Source organism: Periplaneta americana, chromosome 15 (assembly GCF_040183065.1).
Source record: "Periplaneta americana isolate PAMFEO1 chromosome 15, P.americana_PAMFEO1_priV1, whole genome shotgun sequence".
Lineage (NCBI taxonomy): Eukaryota > Metazoa > Arthropoda > Insecta > Blattodea > Blattidae > Periplaneta > Periplaneta americana.
The window spans coordinates 131012642-131036441 of NC_091131.1; the positions used below are offsets into that span (position 1 = coordinate 131012642).

The 23800-nt window shown below is 34.3% G+C and overlaps 1 protein-coding gene across 4 annotated transcripts in view; it reads left to right on the top strand.

Annotated features, from left to right (window-relative positions):
• Window positions 1–23800, top strand: part of LOC138715333 (cytochrome P450 4C1-like) — a 121536-nt gene that overhangs the window by 49335 nt on the left and 48401 nt on the right. For all 4 annotated transcript variants that reach the window (XM_069848140.1, XM_069848142.1, XM_069848141.1 and 1 more), the window contains 3 exons: window positions 4569–4754; window positions 4833–4902; window positions 9615–9820. In XM_069848140.1, the coding sequence (XP_069704241.1) occupies window positions 4569–4754; window positions 4833–4902; window positions 9615–9820 (462 nt within the window). The remainder of the gene's footprint in view (window positions 1–4568; window positions 4755–4832; window positions 4903–9614; window positions 9821–23800) is intronic.

Consider the following 23800-nt stretch of genomic DNA (forward strand, 5'->3'; position numbering starts at 1 on the left):
AGTTGGACCATTTCTCTTCTACGTTGAATTTTGACACTGAATAGCCTCTGAGGTTTAAAGCATTGTTATATAAAGTTTATTTATTTATTTACTTCTTTATTCGTTGATTTATTTATTAATTTATTTAGTTACATATGTATTTGTTTATTTACTTACCTGCTCATTAATTAATTACAAAACTATACTATAAACCATAAAACTAACTTCAATGTGAATTATGGTATTAATTGCCGCTCACGTAAATCATTACCTATAAGTTAAATAGTTCATTTGTTCTTATGTGAGGCGAACTGCTGTGAAGTGGAAAGCCAGTAAAAGTATAGTAATATTTATGTGAACAAAGTAATTTGATGGGCATCAAGCTTATGTACTTTTCTCATCATCATCGTGTAGCTTTCAGGGAGTTAGGCCACTGTTACCCTGCTCCGATCTCAAATCAGATGTCCAGAAGTCTCTTCAATGAGCTTCCTTCGTTTCTTGTGCCTGATGGGGTGTAATTTTTAAGTAATATAGGTAATATATTGCGTAGCATTCTGTTCACATGTTATATCCATCGTGATTAATAATTTTGGATTTTGTCAAGAACTGGGTATAGATACTCCTAATTCTTCTAAAATATCTATATTTGTTTTAAATTCATTCCAGTTATAACCTAATGTTTTTCTCATATATCTCATTTCTGCTGCAGTTATTCTGTATTTATCTTTCGTCGTCTTGAACGTCCAATTCTCACAACCATATAATAAGGTCAGAAGAGCTAACGCGTTGTATAATCTTATTCGGCTTTCAGTTCAAATTTGTTTTGGTTTAAATATATTATATATAAATAATCATTTAAATTGATTCACTTGTTCAATGACTTGGTTGTTTATGACAATTTTACTTCTTAGGTTACAATTGATACATAATTTCGTTTTTTAAATTCCATTTTAAATAAACTAAGTGCAAATTTAACTATTGTAAATATGTTAGATTTATATACTATGAGATTTGAAATTGTTCACACTGACAGAAGATGAACACAATGATCACAATTTGTTAACAATTTTTATAGGCTATACATTTTTAATATTGGATTATATAACTTCTATTGAATTTATGTTAAAATATGTAGGCTAATCATATGTTGTATTTGTATAGTAATGTAAATCTTTACTCAAATTTTATATCGTAATAATTTGTTGTCTGATGATGTGAAAATGGCGAAAACGTTAACGACCAAATGAATGTGACGTAATAACAATATTTAACATGTCAGTTACTTTTGTGTGATAAGTCATTTGACTATAATATAATTAAATGATATTGATATTATGAATTATTAAGTTTTTATTCCTATTATAATATTATATATCAGCTTCATAGAACATTTGTCACTTAGAAGTCATTAGAAGGTTGCCAGACAATAACCACTTTCAAGAAAAGGCTAAACGAATTCTTACGGGCGCAGTCAAATTGAAGTTATAATTGTGATCGAGTTTAATGATTTAATTTAATTTAGGTATGACTATTATTATTATTAATTTTATTATTATTATTATTATTATTATTATTATTATTATTATTGCACAATTATTTTATTGATGTTGTGAAGATAAAAATAATTGTCATTGTATTAAATTAAATATGTATTATATTGTAGTACTAGCTGAAAGCACCCGGGTTGCACGGGTTTCCTTTTCTGCTTCTATGTATTTTTAATTAAACTGGTTATTACCAAAGCTCGGAACTTGGGGACTTGTGTATCGTGCGCATGGGTAGGCCTAAGTTACAGGTATAACGTACAGAAAGCTCACACTGCAAGTGCTCAGGGACAGTCGTATATACGCAGAAAGTTGTCACGTCGAACGACAAGACGGATGACGAAACTGTGTCATGTCGAAGCCAATGACATTCAGAGAATTACAGGTAAACGGTCTGTTTGAGAATTAGAAAATACGTGTTTTTCAAATGAGTATTATAGGCTATAAGTTTGAAAATATATTTCTTAAATTTTAGGTGCAGAATTTCGTGGAGAAATTCGAAGGAGATACATTATTTTCTTCGAATGGAGAATTTATATTTTGTAAGTTGTGCCATACACAAACTAGAGGCTGAAAACGGGCATTCATTGAAAGACATAGCAGTACCTTAAATTGATGGAAGATTTGTCCTTAGTCATGGATCAAGTCATAGTAGTGACACACAAATTGAAAACTATTTTCTAGAAAAAAATTGGATATACTTAGCTACTTTTCTCAGATACGAGATCAGCTAGCAACTGCTGAAAATCTAACAGAAAATAGTAACAGTGAAAACATTAAGCATTTTAAGTTTGTTCTCGTCACTTCATGTGACGCGAAAATAAGTTTTTTTTTTTCGTTTCAAATCACGTTTAACTAACAGGCGAAGAAGTTATGAGCTTGAAAATCTTCGAATGTAAGTAGTCATTACACTGCAATGAAAATGTAGAGAGCAGAACAGTAAATTTGACATACTGCTCATGTTTATTTTTATTATATATAATATCTGCTATAAAATTAGGTGTTTCAACCTATCATAATGCTATCAATATGTTGTTCAGCCAGAAACCACTTTTCTAGCAGACCTGGCAGTACCGCCGTGCTGGAAGCGGGAGTTTGTTGACATTGAAGTCCGGTCGCTTAGCCATGTGCAAAGACACAAGTTCCCAAGTTCCGAGCTTTGGTTATTACATCTTCGGAAATTTCGGAAACCTAACTATAGACAACCAAACCGAATTGTCTTTACTAAGCTAAGATGAATCTTTACTTAACATCACTTACATGAATTGATGAACTTCTTAGCGAAATCCCCTGCCAAACGTTAACTAAATTTAAAACATTTGTAAATCAGGCACCAAAAGGAAAACATGTCTCATGTTCCTGACGTTCAACGGCTTTTTAATTTATATATTTATTTGTTTTTATTTATTTATTCTGGTGTAGTTAAGGCCATTAGGCCTTCTCTTCCACACCGCCAGAAATACAAATAAATAATAGAAAAATCAAACTATGAACAAAGTAAAACCCACGATAATATAATTCCTTTTCCTCTTTCTGATCAGTTTCAGCATCGAATCAATATGTACATATATCATTTAATTTATATTGGAAGTTTATTACCACCTTGACCGCTGTACACCCACTTATATCATACCCAGCCTTTTTCTTTTAATATGACTTGGAAAACTATATCTCACAAAATCAGTACATATTATATTCATTCTTATTTTAGACACGGAATACAGATACAATATAAACTTGCAATAAGTCAATTTTTAACATAAAGACTAATATTCTGAGAGACGATATTTTAGAAATTAAGAGATTATTTCCACAAGACATAACATACATTTGCAACTTGATTATACAAATAGAATTTCGCAGTAACATATTTTCGGACGTGAACAACAATATTTTGAGAGACATATATTTTGGAATTAATACGGTGTTATTTTCAGTCGCCTAATGTACATTCACATACTACATTAACAGCATGACAGAAATATCATTGAATTGCTTTTTGATATGTGTAATTTTTTCCCCACTCCTTTGTATAAAATATAGTCGAGGTTGTGAAAAACACGCTGTTTTTAAGTAAATGTTTGCAACTTTGAGCTACTGTCCTTGAGCTTCATTTTAATATGGCCATTAAAAATGCTAGTCCCACTGAAATTGCAGTTGCTTGAAATCGAATGGGTATCATAGCAATACGTGAGATAAAAACATCTCCTTTCGTTTCTCCAGTTAATATTGCTACTTCTATTACATTTCGCATGAGTTCTTCACACCAATTATTGCTGGAGCATAATTTTGGTGGGTCAGTATTTCACAATTGTACTTCTGGTTATTCAATATTAAGTAAATTATGTGGTAGCAATCCTTGTAGTTTGAAAGAATTCTAAAATTCAGTTGGATAAAATACAGTTTGCTCACTATCTACAACTACATCGAGAAATACATAATACGGTCCTGGACTGCTTAAAGATACTTATTGCATGAATTATCTAGTTTTAGCCTTCATGATGTGTATCAACAATGTTACTTAATTTCGTGTTATAATTTCCATGGCCTCGTGAAAGTCGATGTTGTATATAACAGCTAATAATAAAAAAACAATTGACTATAGAAGACTGCATTTTAGTATTACACATGAATGTTTGATCATACTTATTTTTATTTTTTTATTTTTAAATTAATTTAACGTCCATTTGCACAATTTAATGTAGCCTATGTTTTTCTCCTGGTTATGAAGGTTAAATGTGCAAACTTTGGCATAGGCCTATATCGGGCAAAGCGTGTAAATTAGTATAGAGGACATACATACATACATACCCACATTCACTTTTATATATTAGATTGTATTGCTTTGTATTGTATTGTATTAATTATGTTATATTCATAGCAATGTAGTAATTTTCTATCATATTTGTTGAGTGGAAGAGAAGGCCGAATGGCCTTAACTCTGCCAGTTAAAATAAACCATTATTATTATTATTATTATTATTATTATTATTATTATTATCATTATTATTTTACAACTAATTTAGAATATTCCTGTATTCATAGGAGAAAAGTGGAAGAAACATAGAAAGATTATAACTCCTACATTCCATTTCAAGATATTGGAAAAATACGTAGATGTATTTAACAAGAACGGACTCATCTTGTTGGAACGTCTTTCGAGTCATGTAAATGGTGCCGAGTTTGATGTCCGTAACTATATTGCTACGTATGCATTGGATATTATAAGTGGTAAGTCCGAATCCTGCGGTTTCTCTTATGTACTCTTTGGCGCAAAACGATTCTGATTATTACATATTTCCATTTCAGAGACAGCGATGGGCGTAACTGTGAACGCTCAACAAGACAACTCATCGGAATTTGTGAAAGCTGTAAAGAAGTAAGAACACAGCATACGCAGTTTTAAACTGTAACTTTTCCTTCTCATTACATGAAGAATAGAGATAATGTTATGATGTGAAAATTGATTTAGAAATCTAGCTGAAAATTTATATGTAGGCTGTGGAATGAATTTTTTTATCTTATATCAAAAAGCTTGGGAGTGCAAAAGTTGATGCACTATGAGAGTATTTACTTGCTAAATTTATCTCTTAATGGACTCATATCTTCAGGACGCACAAGAGCCCCAAATATCATGTCTTCCATTATTTATATTTTAATTTTTTGCACTCATTATCATTCAAATATCACGTACCTAGAGTTTCAATAATGTTAGTGGAAGGGAAGGCCTAAATATTAAGAACAAAATTATCTTCTCTGTAACTCAACTTCCAAGTGCTAGAAGAACACTGAAAAACTAAATTTTTATAGAAATGTTAAAAAATCACAAATATGGCTACAAATTTCTCTTGGTGAATTGATTATAATGTTTAAACAATATGAACTGGTTTTTGAAAAGAAAAGCTATTTATTTAAATTACAACTAACTTATGAACATGAACAAGTATGTTCACGTCAGAGATCAAGGACATCACTACCCTTAAATGTAGTTTGTGATCATAAGCAAATAACAAATAAACTGTAAAGAACTCTTAACTCTGATTATATTAAATATGACATTCAGTTTTCTTTTGTTGAAATGTGGCATACCTGTCCTAGATTTCAGTCTGGCCCTGATATATCCGTCCCTTTGTAGTTCACAAACTGCTGAAGTGGCCTCAGTAACTAAACGAACACACCGTTCTACTGCTTGTGTGTAACACAAGAACTTTGAAAATGTCAGTGGCTCATTATCATTGATATGGCTCTTGATATCTTCTCGGCAGATCGACTGAGTTAAGGGTGGTTCAGTACCGTTGTAAGTTAGCTCTCATGACTTATCATTTAATAGTAGTCCGAAGCATTGAATTTCAGCTTGGGGACCATACATTTTCTTATGATTCTGCTGGGTTGTTTGTCTCTGGTCCTAAGTATACGAGAAAAAACTAGTTAACTAATAGCTTCCCTTGTATCAGTTAGCATAGCTAACAACATTTTTTCGAGCACAGAATCAACAACGATATTACGATTTTCCGGTAGTTATCTGCTGAACAGAATCATTTTCCAGAGGTGGCCAATGCGACCAGATTTTCCGATGGGTCATTGGTACTAACATACAAACGAAGTATCCTTTCTCAGTTGTCAGCCACCTTGAATGTGACACTCGACCTGGTTGAAGATCAGCTAAGTCTTCAACGCATTTGCCGGATGTAACAGTCTTGACAATACTGCAAAGTTCTGATCATTACTTAACTCCTTTAAATTAATGTTTGGCAATGGATTTTCTTCAATTGCTTTGTAAGTGATAACAGGCAGAAGGCAATCATTCAAACCTCCACCAATGGGACCACAGAAAGAGTTTGGTTCATATGTTACACCATCTAAATGGATTAGCAGATGTCTTACAGGAAGCTCATTCATGTGAAGGAGACACACAAACCAAATGGAGAGGCTTCTTGAAGTGAAGTTCTAGTTTTCGTATAATGCCATTATCAAAACCACTATTAACATTTGTTCCATCGCATCCTACTGCGACTAACTTTCCTGTTCTGCAACCATTTCCAAACAAGTAGTTAGTGATAGCTTTAAAATTGTGAAGGAACTTTCTGATTCAGGAGTTAAATTAATAATCTCGATAGCTCAAGTTAGGTTCGTGAACCAAAACCACAATACGTTCTTCCATTCTAGTAGTTACTGGATGGCTTACACAGTAACCAATTTTAATGAAAAATAATGAAAACTCTATGTTCTTGTGGGACCTAAAAATACTAAATTTCAGGTGTATTTTTTTTTAGAGAAAGACAGTATCATTATAAACACCTTAAACATCGAAGATTATTAAAATATAACAAAATAAAAAACAAAAAATAATGAAAGAAGGTAGGCCTAATTTTTTGGAATATTTTAAAATTTTAAGACCATAGTGGCACCTCAAGATAGAATGTGATTTTCATAAAATGTTCAGGTAATGTTAGGTATAAAATGCAACAACATTTCTAAATAAAGTGAAAAATCATACAATTTCACTCCACTGTAATATTTACTATCATTAACGTCAAATTGAAGGAAAAGGACATTTTAGAACGTACATGAAAACTAATCTTCCTCAAATGCTCTATAGAATTTTTTTTTTAATCGAAGCGTTTTTGACATCTTCTAAACCATTGAACAACCCCTTTGAAAAACACGATACCTGTTCAATATATTTGATACCGAAAATGAGAAATTAGTTTTGAGCACGGAAGGTGAAGTAATAACTTTCACAAGTGACTTGCAAATGGCTTTTATGAAACCCGGAGGTTCATTGCTGCCCTCGCATAAGCCAGTCATCGGTCTCTATCCTGGGCAAGATTAATCCAGTCCCTAGCATCATATCCCACCTTCCTCAAATCCATTTTAATATTATCCTCCCATCTACGTCTCGGCCTCCCCAAAGGTCTTTTCTCCTCAGATCTTCCAACTAATAACCTATATACAATTCTAGATTAACACATACGTGCTACAAGCCCTGCCCATCTCAAACGTCTCAATTTAATGTTGTCAGTTATGTTAGGTGAAGAAAACGATGCGTGCAGTTCTTTCGCCATTCGCCTGTAACGTCATCTCTCTTAGCCCCAAATATTTTCCTAAGCACCTCATTTTCGAATATCTTTAACCTCTGTTTCTCTCTCAAAGTAAGAGTCCAAAACTTTTGAAAACACGAGACATGTTTAGCATCTTTGATACCGAAACTAAGAATTTAGTTTTTGTTATGGGAATACAAATTAGTGGAAGAAATCTTCCACTATCTTCCATGCGACCTGTTCAATATTTTTGATACCGAAAGTCAGAGATTCATTTTCATATGGTAATTATAAGTTATTATGAAAACTGTCCAAACAGTCTTTTGACAATTGAGACCTGTTTAGTGTTCAGTATTTTTTTATGCCGAAAATCAGATATTGTTTTTTGACATAGAAGCGAAACTACATAAGGCTTTTTATACAGCCTTTCAAAGTATCTCTTAAGTTTCCTTGATACCGAAATTTAGAAACTAGTTATTTATATGGGAAGCGGAAAAACTTGAAGAAATCTTCCGCACAGCTTTCTGAAAAGAAGAAACTTGTATAGTATCTTTGATACTGAAACTCATAATTTTGTTTTTTTCCAAGAAACTGAAAATACTTGAAAATTTTTTCCACACAGCCTTTCTAAAATATTATCTATTCCGTAACTTTGATATCGAAACCCAGAAATCGATTTTTTTATATAGGAATATTGCAAATACATGAGGATATTCCCCACATGTTCAGAAACTTTCATATCATAATGGATAAATTTGTTTTGGATGTGGGAAGTTGAATAACATGAGAAAACCTTGCACACAGACTTTTTGAATTAGGATATCTATTAAGTAACTCGGTTATATTAGATAGTGAGAAATAAGTGTTTTACACTAGAAGTGAAAATATTTGAAGAAAATTGTAGTACAAACTTCAGATTAGCACACATTTCAAACAATTGTCTATGTATCGAATGAATTCATAAGGAACCGTCAGTGGATTGAGCCTAGAATTATGGCTTTATTAACGTGGTTTACAGAAATTTATTTCGTTATTAATTTATGTTTATGTTCTTTTACACAGCTGTAGAAGTACCATCTGGTAGCAGCAGTAGATTCTTTTGTAAACTACAGTAAAACATGAAGTTGTTTAATATTAGAATAATAATAACAATAACAATAATAATCAACGCCGTCATAGTTATCAATAGCACCATAGTCATCGTTAACGTCATCCAGAATATAGTTTTCTTTGACATTAATGTGATTCTGATCAACATTATCTTTTGAAGAATCAAGGAGTTGTTAGAACAATAATTTGGGTAGACCTAGCTCAAAGTGAATATGGTATTGTACCTGTAAATATTTATTATTTTAACCATAATCAATCATCTGTAATAAGTGATTTGAACGGGGTAACAGTTTTGGTTTTCCTACCTCCAAGAAATTATTTATTTTCAAACTAGAAACGAGAGAGATCTTCCCCTAAATTTCTGGATGCTAAAGCACCATTTGTATCAACTTTGTTCTGACTTAAAATTGTCGTTTATAAAGTGTGTGACCAATGCCTCTCTTTTTCCTTCCTTATCTCTACGAAAAACGTCTTTCAATATTCATTCATTATTGTTGTCAATTATTGGATTTTGTGTTCTCTTATTTTGTTTGTATCTTATGAAAATTAATTTTTATTGACATAATTTTTAATATATAAGCTTTTAATATCAGTGCCTCACATTTATGAAGCTGTACTGGTTATTTCAGAAAGTATTACATGAACTCTGAAATATTACTGAACTATAGGTTATGTAGGTATAGGGGTATAAGGATAGCAGTTCCATTAAGGGACTTATTTTTCAATAGACTCGTCACCTATTTCAGGGAAACTTCAAGTTACTTATATCAGGAAACATTGTCAGATATATATCTTTTTACATTTGTTTTCTCTATGTTCAACTTACAATAGTAATGATTTAGAGTAATAGATGACAACTAAGGATACAAATTCAGGTACAACGTTAGTTACAGCAAACAACATCGTGTTGTAGATAATAAACTATTATTTTATTTTACAGCATATCTGATATAATAATGCTGAGAAATTTCAAACCATGGATTCACCCCGACTTCCTATTCAATTTATCATCATATGGAAAATTAAGCAGACACTGTTTATCAGTTCTGCATAACATGACTGGATATGTAATTAGTACCAGAAAGAAGGAGCTAATGGAAGAATTTAAACTTCGAGGGTCACAAACCATTGAAGAGGATATATATGGTAAGTAGAGACAGCACACTACAAAGATAAACCATTGCCTGTAATCATGCCCTAATTGCTTTTATACTAACCATATTTAAAATAATTCCAACAAGGTAAAATTACCGACGAACTGTTCCTCATCTACTAAGTTCCCATTATTAGCGGGAAGATGTCTCTGTAGGCCAAGGTCTCAACTGAGGTTCCAGATTAACTTCTGAGTCAGAGATGGGCATTCTTGTGTATTTGCACCGCGTGCATTGCCCTGAAAATATTGCTAATCTCTATAGGCGCTCTTGACTTTCTTCTCTCTCTGAAGTCAATATTCGAAAATCATAGCTAAATGAAATACTTAATCGATCAATGCTCGATATAAATAGTGCTTTCGTGAGTCAGTTACAGTATGGCTAGTACAAGTGATATTAAACGACGTTAAGAGTCTCAACTGAATCATCTGTGGTAAATTGATTATTTATTATTTTCGGAGGTGGAAAATGGACATAGTGTTTAGTTTCATTCATTCATTCACAGTGTTCTGCCCAAGGGCAGGTCTTTCACTGCAAGTCCAACATTCTCCAATCTTTCCTATTTTCTGTCTTTCTCTTTGCCTCCTCATATGATTCATATATGTTAATGTCGTCTATCATCTGATATTTTCTCCTGCCCAAACTCTTCTCCCGTTCAACCATTCCTTTCAGTGCATCCTTCAAAAGGCAGTTAATGTTTACTTTGTGGAAACGTTATTATCACTGTTACAAGATTCCATTTAATGTGCCATTATAAAACATGATTGAATGAAAGAATGAATGAATTGATACACAGTTATACAAACTCATGTACACAAGATCCTTCGCACGAGCCCGTACGGCCATTCGTGCTATAACTGTGCAAGTTTGAATCTTCAAAGAAAACAAAAATAATACTGCTAATAATAAAATAGTAAAACAACAGTTATTATTATTACTACCATTATCATTAATTATCACAATTACAACTAATCTAACTTCATACCAAATTTCACAAAAATTATAAAAATAAAATAAATGTAATTTACAGTTCATTTTATATATCAATATGGCTGGTAAATTATTAAATAAGTATATAATAAATTTCAGTCTTAAGACATATCAACTTGCAAATGTTTATTTGCTATTTAATAACAACATATGAACGTTTTCGCCGTTTAGGGCATCTTCAGATATAACAAAAAACATGTAATCTGGACCTATAATAGTAAATTATGCAAATGACATGGAGTAGAGAACAATATATGTGATACATAAGATTCATGAACTTTATGTAAATTATGACATAATACAGGATGAATATTGAGATGGTCTTTCGATTTTTAAATTAAACTGGACGAACATTTTTACATATAGCTCATGTTACAATTAAATATACAATGATTAAAATTTGTCAATGATGTTAAAATTTAAAATTTATAATGATGGTAATAAAATGTTTTAGAGTAATCATAGCTGAGAATTGTCGTAAGTTACAAGATAGTTTGCGTAGCTGATGTTCGTGTTTTTTGTAATTGTTTCATTAAAAAACGTTCATTAATGAACTAATGTTGTTTATGTTAAGGAATTGCTATTAGGTGTAATTAGATTTGTTGAGATATTTGCTCGTTGAGTATGAATGTAGTGGAATGTACAAAGATTTCGTAATGAATTTTAGTCATTCATTAAAGAGGTCGTTGGCTTTTGAAATGGATGTTATTTGACGACAGTGACTACTCTAATTTGATGAGAACTGAGCTCAGTTCTCTTAAAACCACCAACACACCAACACCAGCACACACAAATAACATCTTCATTTACATATTTCAATAAACCTGATGACACGTAATAGGATGTCATCTAGAGTAGTCACTGTCGTCAAATAACATTCATTTCAAAAGCCAACGACCTCTTTAATGAATGACTAAAATTCATTACGAAATCTTTGTACATTCCACTACATTCATACTCAACGAGCAAATATCTCAACAAATCTAATTACACCTAATAGCAATTCCTTAACATAAACAACATTAGTTCATTAATGAACGTTTTTTAATGAAACAATTACAAAACACACGAACATCAGCTACGCAAACTATCTTGTAACTTACGACAATTCTCAGCTATGATTACTCTAAAACATTTTATTACCATCATTATAAATTTTAAATTTTAACATCATTGACAAATTTTAATCATTGTATATTTAATTGTAACATGAGCTATATGTAAAAATGTTCGTCCAGTTTAATTTAAAAATCGAAAGACCATCTCAATATTCATCCTGTATTATGTCATAATTTACATAAAGTTCATGAATCTTATGTATCACATATATTCTTCTCCACACCATGTCATTTGCATAATTTACTATTATAGGTCCAGATTACATGTTTTTTGTTATATCTGAAGATGCCCTAAACGGCGAAAACGTTCATATGTTGTTATTAAATAGCAAATAAACATTTGCAAGTTGATATGTCTTAAGATTTATATTTATTATATACTTATTTAATAAAATAAATGTAAGATATGAAAGAGAAAAAAACAGAGTGAAAAAATCACACACACAGTTTATATAAACAATCCAATTCAATTCTTTATTGAAACTGCAATAAATAATCCAAGTAATAAATATAAAAATAATACATAAAAACACATACACACGCAATAAAAAAACAAACAAATAGAAAAAAAACAATAAATACAAAAAGAACATTATCCCCTAATTACCTCATTCGCTCTGTGTTATCAATACTAATTATAATACTAATAAATAACTCTTCCTCTCATTTCCTCGGCCCCCTCTCCCTCGGCCAGTTCCACCCTCAGCTGTCGAACTTTTTCCATAAATTTTCCCACACTCTCACAGAATTTAGCGTTATTTAATATATCGTATGTTGCCAAATGCCCCCTGGTAGATGTAATGAAGGACTGTGGCAGGAATAGTTTCCTCAGAGCTTCTGTGGCTTCACACTCCGACAAAATATAGTGTGATGTCTTGCCTCTACTGCAAAGAGGACATGTTATTGCCCCCTCTTCGTTGACGATTGCCCTCCAAGCTCCTAGACGAAACCAGGTTAAGCCCAGTCTGCCTTCTCTGCTTCTTGGATAGAGGTATAACTCGGTTTCCCATATCCCTACATTCCTCTTCTGTTATTTGCCTATCTATATCCTTCAGGCGTTTCTTGACTTTCCGCCAGACATTTCGCTTGTTCCTGCAATCTTCCCCGATTAAAAAATCCCATGCTTATTTCCTCCAACCCTCTGCGTAATCTATCTGCCCAGGTTAGTTGGTTTCTCCTCTCGAGTCTCCCTATAACAGACCGTTCTAATAAGAGACTGATCTCCATGCAAAATCCTCAGGTAGTACTTTAAAACTTTTATCTTGCATTCTATTGAGACATACCATACTAGTCAGTATGGAAATTTCGTAGAACTGGATCTGTATGATATTCGTTGTAATGAACTTGCGATAGAAGTGCTAGTACGTTTATTCAATCCTACTATATATCAATAATGCCTTATTTACTATTATAAATCTGTCTACAAGAAAAAATATTTGTTTTAATTTTGATTTCTTTAAAAAAAAATCATTTCTGTACTTTTTGTTCTTTTAAACGTACAGACATGTTTAGGCAAAGTTTATATATTTAGAGTTAAATAAAAGTTACCTTTTCCTTGTCATAATATTACGTAGCATAAAGAGAAGATAGTGTGATAATGCAAACATTGAATTCCAGATTTTCGCGAAAATACACTCTGATACCGAATAAAGGTTTTGTTCATTATAGCCTGGCTATCAGTCAGTATATAAACAACGGTTTCCCTTGAGCTACGAGGGGTGTTCTGAAAGTAAGTTTCGTAATTTTTTTAATGTGAAGATGATAAAATAAGTGAAACAAAGAATAACCATAAGAAAATACACATGTCGCTGGTTCAACGACAAAATATTCCGTCAGCGGAGGGGAATTGACGCATGCGCAGATCGCCGAGAAAAAGAGCGTAGCAGTTTAACGGCGTGCCCAAGTTTATTCGATTAAAAATCACGTTGGCAGACAGACGTGTGCTGACAACATGGTCGCCAATGGAATTGCGTGCTGTTATCCCATATGAATGGGCACGTGGGAGTAATGTGTCCATCATCCATGAACGCCTACAGACCGTGTATGGTGAAGAGGTCATGTCTCGTCAAATGGTTGGTCGCTGGTGTTGCATGTTCAGTGAAGGAAGGCAGAGTGTGGAGGATGAAGGTCAAAATGGGCGTCCCTCCACATCCACAAATGAAAACAACATTGCTAGAGTACAGGACATGGTGTTAGTGGACAGGGGCATAACGGTATCAGAGGTGGCGTCCACATTGCATATTGGTCGTGCTCAGGCCCTTCACATGCTCCATGATGTGTTGGGTTATCGAGAAACCTGACCCCGGATCACAAGAGTGCAAGAATGGGAATCAACCTCGATCACACGATGCGGTATGCGCGAGAGGGAAATGAGTTCCTGTTCAGAGTCGTCACAGGCGATGGGATATTGGTGCACCACTTTACCTCAGAAACCAAAGCCGTCTTAATGACGTGGAAGCATCCCACTTCACCAGTGAAGAAAAAATTTAAAGTGACATCCTCCGCAGGAACGTTTATGGCCACAGTGTTCTGGGTCGCAAAAGGTGTCATTCTCCTGGATTTCCTCCATGAAGGGACCATCAATGCGGCACGCTACTGCAACACCCTCACCAAACTCAGGTCCGCCATTCGACGAAAGAGACCAGGGCTCTTGAGTGAAGGTGTTGTGCTCTTGGACGACAACGCAAGACCACACACACAGCAAGGCTCACACAAGATCACATTCCTCCCGTGCGTAACATTATAGATCCTGTAGATAAACAAGATCAGCCACCTGTGCGGGTGTGATATACGTACTACGTGTAAAGGGTTCTGTAAACTCGTATACTATTAACCTATTACGGAATACACTCTCGTCGGCAGGACTTAGATATCCTTTACCTAGTTTCTCGTGATTGCCTGTCATAAGTATCGGGGTACGACAAAGGTCCTGTCGGGACATGTACTTTTTGCCTACCTGTACCAGAGCGCCTGCCAAAATATTTTTCATATCGTCGCAGGTGCTGTCTGTAAGGAACGGTTCCTCTAACAAATTAAATGATTTATTTAAGAAATTTTCGTACGTGACCTCAGACAGGCTATTCGCACACGTCGCATAACCTGTTATAAAGTGGTGGGCAATGCCCTGAGCTATAAAACTCTTTCCGGATTTGGAAGGTCCAAGGAGGAACAGGCAGTTGATCTTTGTTTCCTCGCAATTAAGTACTTTCTCAAGGTTGCGGACAAAATCATTAGGAACAATATGATTTCGAATAAACAATTGACTAATTGCATCCCTGCTTTGGCTGGTCCCATCTTTGGCACAGTCCAATAGGTATCCAAACCTATCCTCTCTTTCTACAGAGTCTTTTCTTTACATAAATTGATATACAGGTATTAATTTGATTACACAGTAAGTAGTTTGAAGGATATTTATTTACAAGCAATTCCCATTCTTCTGATGTACAGCGATCAGTAGATTTAAACAGTCTGAACCTTTTTGTGGGCGGGGTCCCGAGACGAAATCCACGCTGCTCGTCTTCACTGAAGAAATGCTGATGGTGCTTCCTCCAGATTGCTGTTGTTTGCTTGGCGATGTGGTGAAGACGTTCCGTCTGGAAACCAGCTGGAGAAATCTGGCAGCTTCCTTCTCCGACAGGTGCGGGCTGACAGGAACTATTTGTAACAGCTCCTTGTAGTCGCCGAATTTCTCCGCAAGGTTTTCTGACTTAATACTGTACGGTAATTTCAATACTATTGAATTATCCTCGCGGCGTTCAAAAGTTGTGTTGCCCGCGATGAAAATTCCTTTTAGCAATATGAGGATGTCGTCAACTGGAAGTTCAGTAGTGTCGACTGACTGTACTAGCCAGGCTGATGGTGTCGATAGGGTCGACATCGGCACAAGAATGACAATCGCTGCAGTTGCATCATCTTTTATAGTGCAACGGATGACGTGAAAGTGCATGTGCGAACATGTATGAACTGTAATGAACTGTTTATGCAAGGTGCAACAGGAAAGTGCATGTTTCCGCGAACGTTGAGTGCACGGCCCGTTTCGCGACATCTCACGGTCGCCAACCCGGACATAAGATTTATATTAAACCCTGAAAAATCATTTTGTATTATTCTACAAATAATAGCTAGGTAAGATTTTATCATCGCATTTCATATCAAGGCAAGTTTATATATATAAACTTGCCTTGATTGGATTGGAATAAACTGATGGGGATCCTAAGGAAATTGGTGTGGATTGGAAAAAGAGAAGACTGTTCAGTAATCTTTATATGAAACGAGTCAAAGTCAAAATAGGAGAAGAAATGTCAGAAGGAAGTGAAATAGAGAGAGGAGTACGTTAAGGATGCCCTTTATCACCTACATTGTTCAACATCTACTTGGAGGATTTATTAAAGAACTGTTTTCAGAACATGGGAGGAATGATAGTAGGAGGCAGAAGAAAAAAGTGCATTAGATATGCTGATGATATGGCTTTGTTAGCAGAAGAGGAGATGATAGGCCTATTAAGCGATATGCTGCAGGAGTAAATGACAGCTGTGAACAGTATGGGATGAAGATAAGTGAAAATATGACGAAGATCATGGTCATAGGAAGAAAAATAAAGAAGGTAAACTTGCGAATTCTAAATGAGGCAGTAGAACAAGTAGATAAATTCAAATACTTAGGGTGTACTATAAGTGGTAACATGAGTTGCTGCCAGGAAATCAAAAGAAGGATAGCAATGGTAAAGGAAGCTTTTAATAGAAAAAGGAGTATCTTCTGCTGAACCTCTGGAATAAGAACTAAGGAAGAGACTAGTGAAGTATTTTGTATGGAGTGTGGCATTGTGTGGGGCAGGAACGTGAACATTACGACGAAGTGAAGAGAAGTGAATAGAAGCATTTGAAATGTGGATTTGGAGAAGAAAGGAACGTACGAAGTGGACAGACGGAATAAGAAATAAAGCTGTGCTGGAAAGAGTAGGTGAAGAAAGAATGATGCTGAAACTGATAAGAAAGAGTAAAAGGAATTGGTTGAGTCAGTGACTGAGAAGAAACTGCCTATTGAAGGATGCACTGGAAGGAATGGTGAACGGGAGAAGAGTTCGGGGCAGAAGAAGATATCAGATTATAGACGACATTAAGAGATATAGATCATATGAGGAAACAAAAATAAAGGGAGATAATAGAAAAGACTGGAGAAAGCTGAGTTTGCAGTGAAAGACCTGCCTTTGAGTAGACCACTACATGAAATGAATGGAAAAAATTATGGTTTATTTAGCGACGCTTGCAACTGCAGTGGTTATATCAGTGTCGCCGGTGTGCCAGAATTTTGTACCGCAGGAGTTCTTTTACATGCCAGTAAACCTAGTGACATGATGCTGTGGCATTTCAACTTAAATGCCATCCATCTAGGCCAGGATCGAACCCGCAATCTCGAGCACAGAAGGCCAGTGCTATACCGATTACGCTAACCAGGCCGACGAATTGAAAAAAATATATATATAATTTATATATGTAAGGAGTATCTTCTGCAGACCTCTGGAGAAAAAACTGAAGTGCTTGTGTGGAGTGTAGCATTGTATGGGGGCAGAAACGCGGTCATTACGACGAAGAGAAGAAAAGCGACTAGAAGCATCTGAAATTTGGATGTGGAGAAGAATGGGCGTGTGAAATGGACAGACACAATAAGAAAGGAAGCTGTGTTGGAAAGAGTGGGTGAAGAAATAATGATAATGAAACTGATCAGGAAGAGAAAAAGGAATTGATTGGATCACTGGCTGAGACGAAACTGCTTACTGAAAGTTGAACTGGAAGGAATGGTGAACGGGAGAGAAATGAGGCCAGAATAAGGTATTAGGGCCTACATGATACAGACTTTGAGATATATGGTTCATATGCGAAGACTTAAGAGGAAGGCAGTATATATATATATATATATATATATGTATACTGTATATCAATACTATTGTTTTTAGTTTATTTTCTTTGACAACCATTTACTAGCCTATATCTATATCAGTGAAAACAGCAAATTTCCAGCGTGTCAGGATAGGCAGGGTAAGCTGAGCTTTCCCAAACATTTTCGAAGAAGGGACAAGATCAATTTAGAATTTAGTTAATTAAAAACAGGAGCGTTTCCTCGTTCTGTTTACCTTTTAGCGACGTAAAGCACGGCCTAGATCACCATGCTACTTTTATTTTCCATATTTTTCCATATTTTAGAGTTTAGTACATATTTTCGTTAATTTCCATATATTTTCCATATTTCATATAAAACAGTCCATATTATATTAGGTTTAACAATAAAACAAAACAAAATTCCATTAACTTTTAAAAATACATTTCAACAATAGAGATTTAAACACATGTTCAGTAATCCCTTTAACATCAGAGTTATTTGAAAATTAGCAGTCCTATCAACAATGGGAAAGTAAGTTACAAAACTGTATTAATTTAATTTAAAATTTTTAACAGACTTCAGTTGTGCAGCTCAACAGTTAAATGCCAGTCAGAGTACACATAGGTTCAGTTTTGTAAATCATACTATAAAGACGGTAAATATGCCAAAAGTACGTCATTCAGTCAATTTAAAATCAAAACTAACAAGTTACATTTCAGAATTTAAAGAAGATGGTTTATCAACTGACAATAAAATATTATTTTGTAATTTGTGTCAGTGTGCAGTATCATCTACACAAAAGTTCCTGGTGCAACAACACATTACAACTAGTAAACATCAGGCCAACAAACAACTAAATTCCAAGCAGAGACAATTGTTTTTAACACAACCAACAACATCGAATGTAAGATCTGAGTTTAACATCGACCTGTGCCGTTCTCTCATCTCTGCTGATATTCCTCTCCACAAACTAAAGAATAAGGTCTTCAGGGAATTCCTTGAAAAATATACTCAACATACAATCCCGGATGAGTCAACACTTAGGAAGACGTATGCTCCATCCATCTACGATGAGACAATACAGAAGATAAGAGATGAAATTAAAGATAGTTCAATTTGGGTTTCCATTGATGAGACTCCCGACAAAGAAGGTAGACTTGTTGGTAATGTAGTTATCGGTTTGTTAAGTGAACAATATTCTGAACGAATTCTTTTACATTGTGATGTTCTAGAAAAGTGCAATAACAAAACTATAGTTAAACTGTTCAACGAAGCTATGGGTATCCTGTGGCCAAAGGGTATTATGTACGATAATGTGTTATTCTTTATTAGCGATGCTGCCCCTTATATGGTCAAAGCTGGACAAGCATTATCTGTTGTATATCCTAAATTGACTCATTTTACTTGTGTGGCGCATGCATTTCATCGTGTGGCAGAAGTGGTCAGAGACAATTTCCCTAAAGTAGATTTGTTGATTTCATCAGTGAAAAAAGTATTTCTCAAAGCTCCCAGTAGAGTTAACGTGTTGAAAGAAATGTACCCTGAAATTCCATTGCCACCAAAGCCAATTTTAACTAGATGGGGTACATGGCTAGAAGCAGTTGAATATTATGCCGAACATATAGACTCTATTAACAATGTTCTCCTTGCATTGGACTCTGAAGATGCAGTCTCAATTGATACTGCGAAAACAGTTACCTGTGACATAAGTGTGAAGAATGACTTAGCTCACATTCAGCATACATTTTCATGCATCATAAAAACGCTCAAAAGTCTCCAAAATAGGCACCTTTCACTATCTGAAAGTTTTGAAATTATAAATAGTACTGTGGAACAACTGAATCGTGGTAGAGGTAAAGTTGCAGATGCAGTAAGAGCTAAGGTGGACACTGTACTTTCAAAAAACCCTGGATATGAAGAACTACAAAAGGTTGTTGCTGTGATGAGTGGTGAATCAACAGTGAAGATTAACTTGGACTTATCCCCAGCAGACATTGTGAAATTGAATTATGTACCAGTTACTTCTTGTGACGTCGAACGCTCTTTTAGTCAGTATAAATCTATCCTCAGAGACAATAGAAGAAGATTCACTTTTCAGCACTTGAAAGAAATGTTTGTAACCTATTGTTATGGTAACAGACAATAAAAATTGTGTTTTGTTGAAACTGCATTGGAAGATAAGGTACGTCCATTATATTTTTTGTTTAGTTTGATTAAAATGTACCAATATTTAACGTACATAGTCATTTTTTTATAATTTTAAGTCCATATTTAATTCCATATTTTGGTAAAAATCCATATTTAATTCCATATTTTGGTAAAAATAACTACATATATATTTACATATTTCATATATTTTTAGTCCATATAAATCCGTTCCCTGATAATGAGTGTTGCTATTGTGGAATTTTTTTTTTAATTATTGGTATTCAAGGCTCATCCTAAAATTTACAGGAATAATATTATAAAAATATGATATTTCAGGCAATATTTCGGGAAGAGTACAGGAAATTAATCCCTAAGATTCCCAGAAATTAACTGGTCAGAATAATGATGATTGTGTTACCGTCCAATGAACGCGGGAAACAAAACCCTTCAGGTATAATAGACTTTTAAACTAAATTACAACATTAAAAATATTTGTATTCACATACACAAAGATTCACTAATCAATTTACATAATCATTGATTTGTGTAATAGCTTCTCGTAAATATGTATTAGGCCTACTATTTCTGTAATTTCTGTTTAGTGATATTCAAAGTTCACCGTATGTATATAATTATATATGTTCACGTCATGTAGATACAGTATATGTAGCTTTTCACTTTGTCATATATATGTTACAGTCAAAACTAGTTTCAACTAATAAAAACTAGTTTCAGCAAGCTTAGATAGCTAGAAAGCAAGTTTTCATGAGGTCTGAAATCAGTAACAGGTTAGGTTTGGTTTGTTTATGCTTTAGAAAACGAGGTTTGATAAGTTCTAGAGTCAGTGACATGTTAGGTTTGGTTTGTTTAGGCTCTTGTTATGTCTTGCTTATAGCCTATGCTTTTTGTTCATGGTTTTATTTGCTTAAACTAGTTTTTATTAACAATTAATATTTGAGGAGAAAAATTCGCTCTGGCGCCGGGGATCGAACCGGGTCTACGTACCACTCTGACCATTGAGCTACGCCGAACTCAATCCACAGCACCGGACCGAACCCTCCTCCTTTCAATGTTTCCCTTTGTGGCCTGACTCCAAGTTAGGCATATATGTTGACGTAAATGTCCAAAGTCAACTGCCATTATTAGTTGAAACTGGTTCTGACGGATTTCGGATTTTGATGTTATATAAATATTGTTGGTATATTTGTGTTATGTTCTGGATCTTCATGGTCACCAGGACTGCCGTGCAGAGATTGTCTTGGAAATAATAATATTTTATGTTCTTGTAGACCTATGTTAAATAGCTACCTACAATCAATTCAGCAATTCGCTTGATTAACTAAATACTGGCTCATGAACTTAGAGATACGGTGATCAGTTACTGCAGTAATGAGATCTTACAGTATTTCGTTGAGTGCGAGCGAGAGTCGTCAAGCCAAGCCGTTGCCTGTCAATGGGTGTGGCATTATAATCACTAAATGAATTTCTGGCAAGGCCGTTCTCGTGAGCTCTCAAGTAGGAGCGGACATGACCGAAAAATGAACTGTACTTGTTTGTCCGGTCGTTGTGATACAGTGCGGTTTTTTAGGGGGAAAAAGATTGGTCTGTAATTCTCGTCTTGAAGCGTACTGCTTACCTCTAGTCAGGAAGTTAACGAGACAAATATCACCAAACGACTTACAGTTCGAAGGCGGCATGACAGATTGTTATTTAGTCAATTGCCCGAAGACAGGTTTGAACCTCATATAAGTGACACCAATAAGACATCACTCGTGAGCCAACTAAGCCAGGAGATATAGAGGATGACCAGTTCATTTTCCCCTCTATTGCATATTGGGGGACCGAATTATATCTCTATGGAGGTAGCAGAGAAGGTAGACTGGGTTTAATCTGGTTTCGTCTAGGAGCCTGGAGGGCACTTAAAACCGTCAACGAAGAGGGGGCTAGAATATGTCCTTTTTGTGGTAAAGGCGAGACATCACACCATATTTTATCGGAGTGTGAAGCCACAGAAGCTCTGAGGAAACGATTCCTGTCAGAGTCATTACATCTAGCAGGGGGCACTTGGCAACATACAATATATTGAATAACGTTAAATTTTGTGACAGTGTGGGAAAATTTGTGGCAAAAGTTCGACAGTTGAGGGTGGAACTGGCCGAGGGGGAGGGAGCCGAGGAAATAAGGGAAAGAGTTATTTATTAGTGTTGTAATGAGTAGTATCAACACTGAGCGAATGAAGTAATTAGGGGATAATGTTCTTTTTGTATTTATTGTCTTTTTTTTCTTGCGTGTGTATGTTTTTTATGTATTACCTTTATATTTATTAGTTGGATTATTTCGTGCAGTTTCAATAAGGAATTGAATTATATATATGTATATATATATATATATATATATATATATATATATATATATATATATATATATATATATATACTAGCTGAAAGCACCCGGCGTTGCTCGGGTTTTCCATTCTGCTTCTATTTTTAATTAAACTGGTTACCCAAATTTTCGGAAATCTCGGAAACCTAACTATACACAACCGAAACGAATTGTCTTTACTCAGCTCTCCTCGCCCATAAAGATGAATCTTTACTTAACATCACTTACATGAATTAATGAACTCCTTAGCCAAATGCCTGCCAGGGTTAACTCAATTTAAAACAGTTGTAAATCAGCCACCGAATAGAAAACATTTCATCATGTGCCTGACGTTAAACTGTTGTTTTAAATTTATTTATTTATTTGTTTTTATTTATATATTTATTTGTTTTTATTTATTTACTTATTTGTTTTTATTTATTCATTTGTATTTATTTATTTATTTACTTATTTATTTATCTATTCATTCTGGTGTAGTTAAGGTCATTAGGCCTTCTCTTCCACACCGCCAGAATTACAAATAAAGTAATAGAAACATCAAACTATGAACAAAGTAAAACCCAACGAAAATATAATTCCTTCTCCTCTTTCTGATCAGTTTCAGCATCGAATCAATATATACATATATAATTTAATTTATATTGGAAGATTTTTTTTACCTCTTGACCTGACCGCTGTACACCCACTTATATCATACCCAGTTTTTTTTTTTAAATATAACTTGAAACTATATCTCATAAATTCAAAACATACTGTATTAATTCTAATTTTATACACAGAATACAGATACAATATAAACTCGCAACAAGCCATTTTGTAACATAGAGGCTAATATTCTGAGAAACGTATAGGCCTACCGGTATTTTAGAAATTAAGAGATTTTTATTTCCACAACGCTTAACATACTAAATTTGCAACGTGATTATACAGAGCAACACATTTTTGGGACGTGAACAACAATATTTTGAGAATTAATACAATGTTATTTTCAGTGGGCTAATGTACATTCACATAGCTACTACATTAGCAACATGACAAAAGTATCATTGAATTGCTTATTGATATGTGTAAAATCTTTTTTTTTTCACTTCTTTGTATAAAATATAGTTGAGGATGTGAAAAACACGCAGTTTTTAAGTTAATGTCTGCAAGTTTGAGCGACTGTCCTTGAGCTTCGTTTTAATTTGGCCATTACAAATGCTAATGGCATTGAAATTGCAATTGCTTAAAATTGAATGAGTATCCTAGCAATACGTGGAATAAAAACATCTCATTTTATTTTTGCAGTTAATATTACCAATTCTATTACATTTTCGTATAGGTTTTTTACACCAATTCTTATTCGTGCATAATTTTGGTGGGTCAATATTTCGCAACAGTACTATTAGTTATTCAATATTAAGTAAATTATGTGGTAGCAATCCTTGTAGTTTCAAAGAATTCTAGAATTCAGTTGTATA